This window comes from Petaurus breviceps, unplaced genomic scaffold (genome assembly GCF_028583685.1).
Source record: "Petaurus breviceps papuanus isolate PSGF00001 unplaced genomic scaffold, PetGlider_PUasm1.0 454, whole genome shotgun sequence".
NCBI lineage: Eukaryota > Metazoa > Chordata > Mammalia > Diprotodontia > Petauridae > Petaurus > Petaurus breviceps.
In genome coordinates this window covers 820,964-833,474 of record NW_027186342.1, presented here as the reverse complement: position 1 = coordinate 833,474, position 12,511 = coordinate 820,964, and the positions used below count along the sequence as shown (strand labels likewise).

The window sequence follows — 12,511 nt, the reverse complement described above, 5'->3', positions numbered from 1 at the left end:
TAGCGCTCCCTAGAGAAGGACTAGTCCTTCTATAGCCCTGGTTAGAACGACCCAGGATCTAGAGATGAAAGGGAACTCAGGGATCATGGAGTCTCTCCTTGTGGTTTTATGGATGAGGCCCCTGGGGGCTAAAGGCATTAAGTGTCTTCCCCAAGCTCCCACAGCTAGTCAGCTGCAGAGCAAGTATGTGTACCCAGGCCATAGAAGCACTGATTTTGGTATTGGAATTGTTAGCATTTACAAAAGTATTGGAAATGAGGCTCTTTGACTTCAACCTCATCCGACTCTCCTCCTTTCTTTGTAATATGCCCCAAATCCAGTGGTCTTAAAGTATTAGGGATCTGTTTCACAGACTTATTGAAAGAAGAGCTTTTGGTGCCAAGGGATACTGGAAATTCGAACTGTTATAATGATATCTGGGAATTGTTCCATGATTTGCAAGGTCAGGAGAGACAGATTTAGGTCAAGTGATGGGGAAGGGAGCAGCTTACAGGAAGGGTCAGTGGTGTCAAGTATGGGATGGAGAATGGGGTGGTTGAGGTGAGTCATAGGAACCATCTTTGTATTCTCCTTTTAGGGTATCTGGAGCATATGTTCCAAACGTGAGTGTGTGTAAGTATCAAGAATCGATCTTTGGGCTCTGGAGTGCCTTCTTGGGATGGGGTGGGGGGACTTCATCCAGTGCTGGGTGGTGCCCAGTCTAACAGCAGAAATTTCTCCCACAGCTGTGAGCACCAGCCATGTTTCTGTGTCTGGAGGAGGAGGAAGGTTCGGAGGTGGTGGCAGCTACGGCTCTGGAGGTGGAGGTGGAGGCGGTGGCTACAGCTCTGGAGGAGGCCGGGGCTCTGGCTCTGGAGGAGGCAGCTCTGGCTCTGGAGGAGGCAGCTATGGCTCTGGAGGAGGCAGCTACGGCTCTGGAGGAGGCAGCTACGGCTCTGGAGGAGGCCGGGGCTCCGGCTCTGGAGGGGGCAGCTATGGCTCTGGAGGAGGCAGAGGCTCCAGCTCTGGAGGAGGCAGCTACGGCTCTGGAGGAGGCAGAGGCTCCAGCTCTGGAGGAGGCAGTTATGGCTCTGGAGGAGGCAGAGGCTCCAGCTCTGGAGGAGGAGGCTATGGCTCTGGAGGAGGCAGAGGCTCCAGCTCTGGAGGAGGAGGAAGCAGCAGCTCTGGTGGTGGCTCTGCGGGTGTCAAGGGTTCCAGTGGCAGTTCTAGTGTGAAGTTTACCTCCACCAGTTATACTACAGTCACCAATTAAAATCAGAGCTCCCTACCCTGCTAGCCACTCCATTTTAGATCCACCAAATATCTCATCATCTGTGTACGTCAGCCAAATCTTGAAGTCAAAGACTCCAACTTGTCTGGAGTTTGTCTTTTCCTAAACCCCTCCAATTCCTTTCTCTGACCTTGTTTCCTAGAGCTTTTTGTTAGTTATCCAACCATTGGGCACCTCTTCTCTGTGGGTGTGTTGGGAGGGTCACTGATGATCCTGCTAGCTCTTCTCTATCTCAGCCTTTATCATCTGGCTTGCCCTCTTCCTGTTTCTCCAATGGTGAAGCCAGTTCTGGGTGTGAAAGAAACACTTCCCTTGGTCAATCCTGAGGCTGCAGCCTGAAAAATCCATCATTGGCCACTCTACATTTCAAAGTTTTTCCACAAGCCAAGTAAAGAGAGAATTATTTCAGTCTAGCACTCATTGGTAGTGTGTCTCCATATTATAAAAACAAATTTGTCTTGTTTTGTTTTTTGTATAAGGTGTAAGCTGGTTGGTTGCCTTTCCTGGAGTTCTCAAACTCTCCCCTTTCTTGTGTTGTCTGCAATAAATTGCATTGGAAATTCTACAAGTTTTTTTCTCTTGAGTGTTTTGTGTAACACACCCAACTCTCTCTCTCTCTCTCTCTCTCTCTCTCTCTCTCTCTCTCTCTCTCTCTCTCTCTCTCTCTCTCTCTCTCTCTCTCTCTCTCTCTCTCTCTCTCTCTCTCTCTCTCTCTCCTAAGACCCCAGTGGTAAATTGTGTTGCAAACTCCCTGGGAGGAGTAGGGCTTATGATAAAGCCTAAAAGATAGGACATACTAATGTGAAAATATTAGGAATGCTTATAAAATAGCAACAAACACTGGCAAATGAATGCAGTATAAATTATATATATTGAAGGGATATTGAGTAAATGCAGTTGGGTGGGGCTAATTCGAAGAGGTTTCAGAGGATCAGAGTATTAGGTTTGATGTCAGGAAAGCCTGATTCCTAATCCTACCTTAAACACTGGGTAAATCAATTAACCTCTGTGCCTTATTTTCTCAGCTGTAAAATGGGGCCTAATAATACCTGTCAGCTCCCAGGTCTATGGTGAGGATCAAATAGAATTTGCAAATCTTTTAGTGCTATAGAAATGTGAGCTGTTATTTTTATTTGGAACTAGATCTGAGACATAATCTAGTGCATGCCCTTTATTTGTTGCATTAGCGAAGTCGTTCGGGAGTCAACTTTCCACATACCTTTTAGCTATCCCCAATTGAATGACCTCCAGACCCGTTAAACTCAAAAAGTCCAAAACTGATCATGATCTTTCCTCCTAAACAGTCCACTCTCCTTCACTTCCCTATCACTGGCAAGTGTACCACCATTATTCCAATCACCAGGGCTCACAACCTAGGGGATTCCTTCAACTCCTCACTTTCTCCCTCTACTCCTTCCAATCTGTGGTCAAAACCTTTCATTTTTATATTAATACTGGTTAGAAGAAGTGATACAAGGCACTCTCTAGGTCTCTCTGAAGAACTTTGGAACTGATTGTGTGACATGGGAAACATTGGCACAGGACTGCTCAACATGACATGCCTTCATCAAAGAAGGTGCTCTGCTCTATGGAAAAAAAGCAGAATTGAAGTAGGTCAAAAGAAATATGGGATGTGCAGAGTTAGAGAATCCACTCCAATTGTTCCCTTGGACTCTTTCTTTATGCCCAAGCTGTGGTAGAGAATTCTTAGCTTCTATCAGCCTGATCAGTCACAGTAGGAAACATTGTAACTTGACTCTAACATAGTAATGTCACTTTGATCCTCTTCAAGAATGAAGGATAACAACCAACCAATCACCTTCATAATAGCTCTCATTTATGCCTCCATTTCTTCTCTGACACTGTAACCATTCTGATGAAGACCCTTATCACCTCACAACTGGACTGTTGCACTCATCTGCTGGTTAGCCTCCCTTCCTCAAGTATCTTCCCACTCCAGTCTATCTCTCACTCAGCTGTCAAATTGATCTCTGAATAGAACTCAAGTCTGACCACATCACAAGAAATCTTAGTGACTTCCTGTTGCTTCTAGGAGAAAATACAAAATGCTTATTTAACATTCAGGGCCCTTCAGAACTTCACCCCTCCTACCTTTCCAATGTTCGTACACCCTCACACATGTACTCTTCCATCCTGTGACACTGGTCTTCTGGCTGCTCTTCCCACATAACACTCCATTTGCCAACTCTGGACATTATCATTAGTTTCCCCCAATGTCTAGAATATTTTCTCTTGTCATCTCTGCTTCCTGGCCTCCCTAAAACTTAAGCCAAAATCCCACCTTCTACAGGAAGCCTTCTCCTGTCCATCTTAATTCAAATACCTTCCTTCTGTCTATTTTCCCTACTTATCCTGTTTTCCAACAATTTATTGCATGTTGTCTCCCCCTTTAGTTTATGAGCTTCCTGAGGACAGAGACTGTCTTTTGTCTTTGTATCCCTAGTGCTTAGCACAAGCCTAGCACATAGTAGAAGCTAACTTGCCTAACATCACAGAGATAATATGAGCAACCTTACTCTCAACTGAAAGTTATGAAGGAAGGCTCTCTTCCAAGTTAACAGTGATCTTGGAATTGCCCAATAGAATCTTCTTTTTCATCCCTCATTCTTGCCTTGCATTTGATGCTTAAACTTCTCTTTGATCAAGTCTCTTTTCTGTTTTTTTTTTTTTTTTCTAAAATGGCATTCTCTTTCGTTTCTCTTCTACCTGTCTGACTGCTCCTTCTCAGTCTCCTTTGCTAGGTCATATTCCAAGCTCAACCAGAATTGGTATGTGTACTACCAGGTTCTGTCCTCATCTCCTTTTTTGTTTTTTACAATCCCTCACTTGGTGATATCATCAGCTGCTATGGTTTCTATTATCTCTATGACACCCTAATTCTGTCTGTCTGTCTGTCTCTCTCTCTGTCTCACACACACACACATATCTTTTTCCTGACCTTCAGTCCCACATTGTCAATGACTATTGGACATTTGCAACTTTTTGTAATGATAATATTCTCAAGAGTTAAAATATCATTTCCCTTTATCAGAAGTAAAAAGTTTAGCTTTATTAAATCCCTTATTATTAGTCTTTTGTGTTTACTTCTTATGTTTCTCCTGATTCTTGTAAATCATACTTTCTATTCAGCTCTGGTCTTTTCCTCAAGAATACCTGAATGGCCTTTAGTTCATTATTCATTTCTCCCTTGCAGGATTATACTCAGCTCTGCCAGGTAGGCAATTCTTGGTTGAAAACCCAGTTCCTTTGCTTTCAGAATATCATATTCTATGCTTTCATTCTTTTAATGTAGAAACTGGTAAATCTTATGTTTTCTTTACTGTAGCTCCATGATATTTAAATTCTTTCTTCTTGGTTGCTTGTAATATTTTCTCCTTGAACTGGGAGTTTGAAACTTAGCTTTAGGGGCAGCTAGGTGGTGCAGCAGTTAGAGCATCAGTCCTGGAGTTAGGAGGCCCTGAGTTTAAATACAGCCTTGGACACTAGTTGTGTGACCCTGGGCAAGTCACTTAACCCCAATTGTTTCACAAAAGAAAAAAAAGAAACTTAGCTATGATATTCCTGTTAGCTTTTATTTTAGGATGTCTTTTAGGTGGTGATTTGTGGATTTTAAAATGTCTAATTTCTCCTCTAGTTCTAGAACTTCAGTGCTATTTTTCCAACAATTTCTTCAAGTATAGTGTGTAGACTCTTTTTTTTTTTATCATAACCTTCAGATAGTCCAGGGATTCTTATATTACCTCTCCTTGGTCTGTTTTTTGGGTCAGTTGTTTTCTAATGACATGTTTCACATTCTCTTCTATTTTCTCATTCTTTGATTTTGTTTTAGTATTTCTTGACTTCTTATGTAATCAATAGCTTTCTTTTTCCCAATTCTAATTTTTAAGGAGATATTTATTTTGGTAAGTCTTGGAGTCTTTTTTTAGTTGGTTGACTTTCATAATTTTCCTGCCTTTCTTGCTTTATTCTCATTTATTTTACCAATTTTCCCTAAAACTCTCTTATTTGATTTTAAAAATCTTTTAAAAAAGCTCTTCCAAAATCTCTTTTTGGGCTTATGACCATTTCACGTTTTTCTCTGAAGCTTTACAAGGAGTTGCTTTGTCTTTTTTTGGGTTTGAACCCAGAGCTTCTCTAACACCTATCTCTGGTCAGGTTCTTTCTCTGCTTTTTTTTAAATTCAATTTTAAATGGCCTATTTCTTGACTGTTAACTTTGTGTTAGAGTAAGGTTCTTCTCCTGGGCTGTGGCAGATAATGTCTCAGGCTTCAGGTTTTCTTTATGTTGTTATTTTGTGAGCTCTGTCTGGGAGCATTTGGCATCTTGGTTCTTACAGTGTTCTATAATCTAAGTTCTTGTAGGGCGACTTCTCTGGCTCATGCCTTAGTCTATAAGTGACTTCAGGTTACAACTCCTTTCTGTCCTTGAGCTCCTAACCAGGGCCTTTAGCACCACTGCCATCACAATTTCTCTTCTCTCTGTGGTCCTTTATGCAGCATCAGCTTATCTGTTAGCACTGAAATCAAAACCTGGGAATCTGCTACCCTGTGAATGACCACAATCAGGAGGGCCCTACTCCCCTGTGACCACACTCACCAGTGTCTGATCACTCTTCCTCACCCATAGCCACAGCCTTGGATTGAGGACAGTCAGGAAGTCTGGGCCCTGCATCCTACAGTAACATAGCATGCCCCTTCCCATTTTCTCCAATCACCAGACTGACTTGCACACAGTCTGTGCAGTGGAAGTTCCCCAAAATAAGACTACATCTCACATGGCTGTCCCCAGGGCTTGCCGTTTATTGACTCAGAGATACGCACTTCAGTCAATCCAGACCACAACCCCGGGAGGTCAGATCTTTCCTAAATTCCCCCCAAATTGACTTAGGCTGGAAAAATGCTTTGCCACAATTTTAAATTATTTCTCCCACTCTAAAATTTACTTTGAGGCATTATTTTGAGGTATTTGTGGGGGAATTTGGGAGAACCAGGTAGTTCTCTGCCTTATTCTGCCATCTTCTGACAATTTCCTCTATCTCATGTAGCTATCTTAATCAGAAGACCCTCTAGTATTCTTCAATCTCTGACAAGTTTCAAATTTTACCTGAGGGTAAAGCATTAAAAATGTTTTCGTGACTCTGGCCTTGAAGGGAGCTTATAGGTAGGAGAAGTCAGGTAAGCAAGGAGATACTGAGAAGAAAACATGGAGAACTAAAGACCATGTGCTGGTGAATGGGTGGAGAATAATGGAGATTAGGATCAGACACATCCTATCATTTGTGTACTAAACTTTATCATCATTCTCCAGTGATAGTGAGCCACGAGGAGCCAAGGACTTCTCAGAACTATCCCAGAAGTACTTTTGAGTAGGTGGAGATCCTCTTACCTATTAACTTCCTTTATAGTCACTTCCTTTTATCTAGTGGAGGTAATGGAGAATTGGATGAAGAGAAGCCAGCCAACCTGCTCCTGACTCTCTCTGGAGCAGTAGACTAGCAAATTTTAAAATGGCTATTTATTTTTTTAAACAGTATTTTTTTTCCAGTGACATGTAAAGACAATTTTTAACATCAATTTTTTTGATTTCCATTTTTTTCTCTCTCTCCACTCTTCCCTGTCTAAAATGGCAAACAAATTGAAATAGGTTATATAAGTGCAATCATACAAACCACATTTCCATATAAGTCATGTTATAAAAGAAGAAACTGAAAGGAGAAAAAAAACAATGAAAAAAACAAAGTGAAAATAGTATGCTTCAATCTGTATTCAGACTACATTAGTTCTCTCTCTGGGAGTGGATAGCATTTTCCATCATAGGTTCTTTGGAATTGTCTTGGATCCTTGTATTGCTGAGAAGAGCTAAGTTATTCATAGTGGATCATCACACAATGTTGCTTTTAATGTGTACAATGTTCTTCTGGTTCAGCGCACTTTATTTTGCATCAGTTCATGCAAGTCTTTCCAGGTTTTTCTGAAATCCACCTATTCAGTATTTCTTATAGCACAATAGTATTCCATTATGTTTATATACCACAAATTGTTCAGCCATTCACCAAATGATGAACAATCCCTCAATTTCTAATTCTTCACCACCACACAGGAGCTGCTATAAGTATTTTTGTATGTGTAAGTCCTTTTTCCTTTTTTATGATCTCTTTGGGATACAGACATAGTGGTGGTACTGTTGAATGCACAGTTTGATTGCCCTTTGGGTATAGTTCCAAATTACTCTTCAGAATGATTGAATCAGTTCACAACTCTACCAACAGTGCATTAATATCCTAATTTTCTGACATCCTTTCCAACATTTATCATTTTCCTTTTTTGTCATATTATTCAATCTGATAGATGTGAGATGGTAGCTCAGAGTTATTTTAATTTGCATTTCTTTAATCAATAATGATTTAGACTATAGTCAAAATTTTGATGTGTATTAATATATTATGTAATTAATTAATATGTAAATGTATTAGACATATAAACATAGATTTAGACATATAATCATATGACTATGAAGAGCTTTGATTACTTCTTGTGAAAACTGCTTATTCATATCCTTTGACTATTTATCAATTGAGGAATTACTTGTATTCTTATAAATTTGACTCAGTTCTCTATATATTTGAGAAATGAGGCCTTTATCAGAGACATGGGTGAAAATTGCTTCCCAGCCTTGTGTTTTACCTTTTAATCTTGGTTGCATTGGTTTTGTTTGTAAGAAACTTTTAAAATTTAATATAATTAAAATTATTCATTTTACTTCCCATGATGCTATCTCTTGTTTGGTAAAAAATTCTTCCCTTTTCCATAGATTTGACAGAGAGACCATTCCTTACTCTCCTAATTTGTGGTTATGATTGACCTTATCTTGGTATGCAATGTAAGATATACTTAGTTTCTGCTATACTGTTTTCCAGTTTTCCCAATAGTTTTTTCTTTTTGGTCAAATAGTGAGTTCTTATTCTAGAAGCTGGTGTCTTTGGGTTTATCAAATATTATATTACTATGGTCATTTACTACTGTGTTTTGTGTACCTAATCTATCCCACTGAACTACCACTCTATTTCTTAGCCAGTAACAGATTGCTTTGATGATTACCACTTTACAATATGGTTTGAGATGTACTATGGCTAGGACACCTTTCTTTGCATTTGTTTCATTAATTCTCTTGATATTTTTGACCTTCTGTTCTTCCAGAAGAATTTCATTATTATTTTTTGAGCTATACATAGTTTTTTGGTAGTTTGATTTGAATTGTCATTTTTTATTATATTGTCTCAGCCTACCCCTGAGCAATTGATATTTTTCCAGTTGTTTAGATCTGACTTTATTTGTGTGAAAAGTGTTTTGTAATTGTGGTCATATAGTTCCTGGGTTTGTCTTGACAGGTACACTCAAGTATTTTACATTATCATTAATTTAAATGTAATTGCTCTTTCTATTTCTTGCTGCTGGGCTTCATTGGTAATATATAGAAATCCTAACAATTTATGTAGGCTTATTTTATAATCTGCAACTTTGTTAAAGTTGTTAATTATTTCAACCTGGGTTTTAATTGATTCTTTAGGATTCTCCAAGTATACTATCATACCATCTGCAAAGAGTGATAGTTTTGTTTCCTCATTGCCTCTTCTAATTCCTTCACTTTCATTTTCTTCTCTTATTGCTTTAATATCTACAATACTGAATAATAGTGGTTGTAATGGGCATCTTGTCTCACCACTTATCTTACTGGGAAGACTCTAGCTTATTTCCATCACAGATAATGCTTGCTAATGGTTTAAGATAGAAAGATATGTTTTAAGGAAAGTGACATTTATTCCTATGCTCTCTAGTGTTTTTAATAGGAATGAGTGCTGCATTTTGTTAAAAGTGCTTTCTGTATCAATTAAGATAATTATATGGTTTCTGTTGGTTTTGTTACTGATACAGTTAGTTATGCTGATGGTTTTCCTAATATTGAACCAGCTGTGAATACCTGAAGTAAATCCCACCTAGTCATAGTGCATGATCCTTGTGATATATTGCTGTAATCTTCTTGCTAGTATTTTATTAAAAAATTTTGCATCAATATTCACTAAGGAAGTTGGTTTATAGTTTTCTTTCTTTGTTTTAGCTCTTCCTTGTTGAGGTATCACCACCATATTTATGTCATAAAAGGAACTTGGTAGGATTCATTTTTTTCACCTATTTTCTCAAATAGTTTATAGAGAATTGGAATTAATTGTTCTTTAAATATTTGGTAGAATTTATTTGTGAACCCCTCTGCCCCCAGGGATTTTTTCTTAGGGAGTTAATTGATGGTCTGTTCAGTTTTTCTTTCTAAGACGGGGTTATTTAAACTTTCTATTTCATCTGTTAATCTGGGAAATTTGTATTTTTGTAAATATTCATCATTTTTGCTTAGATTGTCAGACTTATTGACATGTAATTGGGCAAACTATTTCCTAATAATTGCTTTAATTTCCTCTTAATTGGTAGTAAATTCACCTTTTCATTTTTTGATACTGGAAATTTGTCATTCTTCTATCTTTGTAAAAATATATTTACCAATGGTTTATCTATTTTATTCATTTTTTCATAAAACCAGTGCCAAGTTTTATTTCTTAATTCAATATTTCTTTATTTTAATTTTATTGCACTCCCCATTTGTTTTTAGGATTTCCAATTTGTTGCTTAATTGGGAATTTTTAATTTTTTTTCTATTTTTTTTCGGTTGCCCAATTCATTGATCCTCCCTTTCTCTATTTTATTGATGTAACAATTTAAAGAAATAATTTTTCCTCTAAGTACTGCTTTGGCCAAATCTCACAAATTTTGGAATGTTGTCTCATTTTTGTCATTCTCTTTAATGAAATTATTGATTATTTCTATAATTTGTTCTTTGACCCACTTATTCTTTAGGATTAGATTATTTAGTTTCCAATTCATTTTTAATCCATCCTTCCACTGCCATTTATTGAATGTAATTTTCATTGCATTATGATCTGGAAAAGATGCATTTAATATTTCTGACTTTCTACATTTGACTTTGAGGTTCTGATGCCCTAATACATGTAGTCAATTTTTTTTGTAGATGCCAAGTGCCACTGAGAAAAAGATATAATCTTTTCTATCCCTATTCAATTTTCTCTGGAAGTCTGTCATAAACTTTTTTCTAAAATTCTATTCACCTCCTTAACTTTTCTTATTTATTCTGTGTTTAGATTTATCTAGTTCTGAAAGGGGAACCTTGAGATTCCTCACTAGTATAGTTTTGCTGTCTATTTCCTCCTGTTAACTCACTTAACTTTTCCTTTAAGAATTTAGTTGTTATACTGCTTGGATATATGTTTAGTATTGATATTACTTCATTGTCTATGGGACCTTTTAATACGATGTGGTTTCCTTCCATATTAGATCTGTTTTAATTAGACCTACTTTTGCTTTTCCTTTGTCTGAGATCATGATTGCTACCCCTGCTTTTTTGAGCTTTAGCTGAAGCATAATAGATTCTGTTCCAGCTCCTTACCTTTATTCTCTCTCTCTGTCTCTCCATTTCTGTCTCTCTGTTTCTGTCTCTCTGTCTCTCTCTCTCCTTCTTTTAAACAATATTGTAAGATTCTAGTCTTTAATCCAATCAGCTATGCATTTCCACTTTGTGGGAGAGTTCTACCCTATTCTCATTCAAAGTTATGATTACAAATTGTGTATTTGCTTCCTTCTTATTTTTCCTCCTGTTTATCCTTCTCTCTCTTCTTTCACTCTTTCCCTCCTCACCTATATTTTCCTCTGACCACTGCCTTCCCCAATCTGCCTTCATTTCTCTCAGTCTCCTCCTCCACTTTACTCAACCGCCTCTCCTCCTAAGCAATCAGTTGGGTATGTTATTCCCTCTTTGAGCCAATGAGAATAATGTTAAAGCAATACCCAATACTCACCCTCCCATCTTCTTTTTAGGCTTGAGACAAGTTCACATATTTCTTTGTTTTGCATGTAGGTATCTTGACATTATTGTCCTCTTCTGAGTTTGTATCTTGATCTTCCCTGTCATCATAATAATTTTCTATGGTCAGGTTCTTTTTTTTTTTTTGCTCATCTTTCCCAATCTATTTTGTTACTTTTAAAATTGAACTCTGCTCCTGGGGTGGAAAGGGTACTGGGACTGTAGCCCCTGGTTCTTTGTCTGGTGCTGCCAGAAGACTCTCTCACTGTGCTGGCCCTACAGGGTCTGGTGACTCACTTGTTGCTATTCTGAGGTAGGGTAGAGGTGGGGTGGCTGGTGTTGCAGGGTGCTCCAGATGTCTGGCAGCTCACCTGATGTTGTGCTGAGGTACTCCCCTCCCCCAGTAAGGCCTGCTGCTGGCATCTGCTTGTTTGACTGCACTGAGTCACATGGGGAGAGCCTTGTTCTGCTTTGGGGCTCATCTGGTGTTGTGAGGTGGGGGTTGGGTGGGTGGCTGATGCCACAGGGGTCACACTTGGCAGCTCATCAGGCATTGGGCTGAGGCCTACAGGGGTAGGGTAGGCATGTGGGGAGGGGTGGGAAGGATTCTGAGCTGGACTGCATGGGAGTGGGGCTAGCCACTTGCCTGTTACTGCAAAGAGACCACAGGGTCTAGTTCATTGACCTGTTTTGGTGCTCAGGGCCTTCTGATGGCTTACTGAGGCAGGGCCTGTTCTGGGTTGCTGGCATAATGCTTGCCCTGGGTTGCACTCCCCTTTTACCCAGATGAGACAGACCTTTCCTGCTGACCTTCCAAATTGTTTGGGGCTAGAAAATTGTTTTACTTTGCCTTTTTGCTGGTTCTGCTGTTTCAGAATTAATTTTGGGGACACTATTTTCTGGTTGTCTGGAGGTGAGTATGGGAGAGTTCAGGCAATTTCCTGCTTACTCCCATCTTGGCTCCCAGAAGCAAAAACTGCTATTTCTGTAAACCATTTAATTTTAAGAGTTATCTCAGTGTATGACAATGTACCAAATTCAGATAGTCATTTGAATTTGTGCTAATTTTTTTCTGATTTGGATGATACTGGTGAGATTGGAAAATGAGGGAGGACAAAACTCTGAGAAAGAAGCTGATTTAAAGACTTGAGGTTTTATGAATATAGTTGTATTTTGTCAGGCAAACTGGCTGGGAGGATGGTTAAGTAGAATATTTAATTGATAGAACAGTGAATAAGTAGGAAAAATAGAAAATGATTTGGGAATAAGAAGGAGAAAGACAAGCATTGATAAAAT

General features: G+C 38.8%; 2 protein-coding genes across 4 annotated transcripts in view; both read left to right on the top strand.

The window, feature by feature from the left end:
- LOC138171583 (keratin, type II cytoskeletal 1-like) overlaps window positions 1-35 on the top strand; it is a 931-nt gene extending 896 nt beyond the window's left edge. The window contains exon 2 of the mRNA XM_069101114.1: window positions 1-35. This exon is cut by the window's left edge and continues 285 nt beyond it. Within this exon, the coding sequence (XP_068957215.1) occupies window positions 1-35 (35 nt within the window).
- LOC138171613 (keratin, type II cytoskeletal 1b-like) overlaps window positions 1-1,838 on the top strand; it is a 28,611-nt gene extending 26,773 nt beyond the window's left edge. The window contains exons 8-10 of one of the 3 annotated variants that reach the window (XM_069101148.1): window positions 578-612; window positions 726-860; window positions 1,059-1,838. In XM_069101148.1, the coding sequence (XP_068957249.1) occupies window positions 578-612; window positions 726-860; window positions 1,059-1,252 (364 nt within the window). In that variant the 3' untranslated portion in view covers window positions 1,253-1,838. Of the gene's footprint in view, window positions 1-577; window positions 613-725 lie in introns of all 3 variants that reach the window. The other 2 variants (XM_069101147.1, XM_069101146.1) reach the window with 2 other exon arrangements.
- The last annotated feature ends 10,673 nt before the right edge of the window (window positions 1,839-12,511 follow it).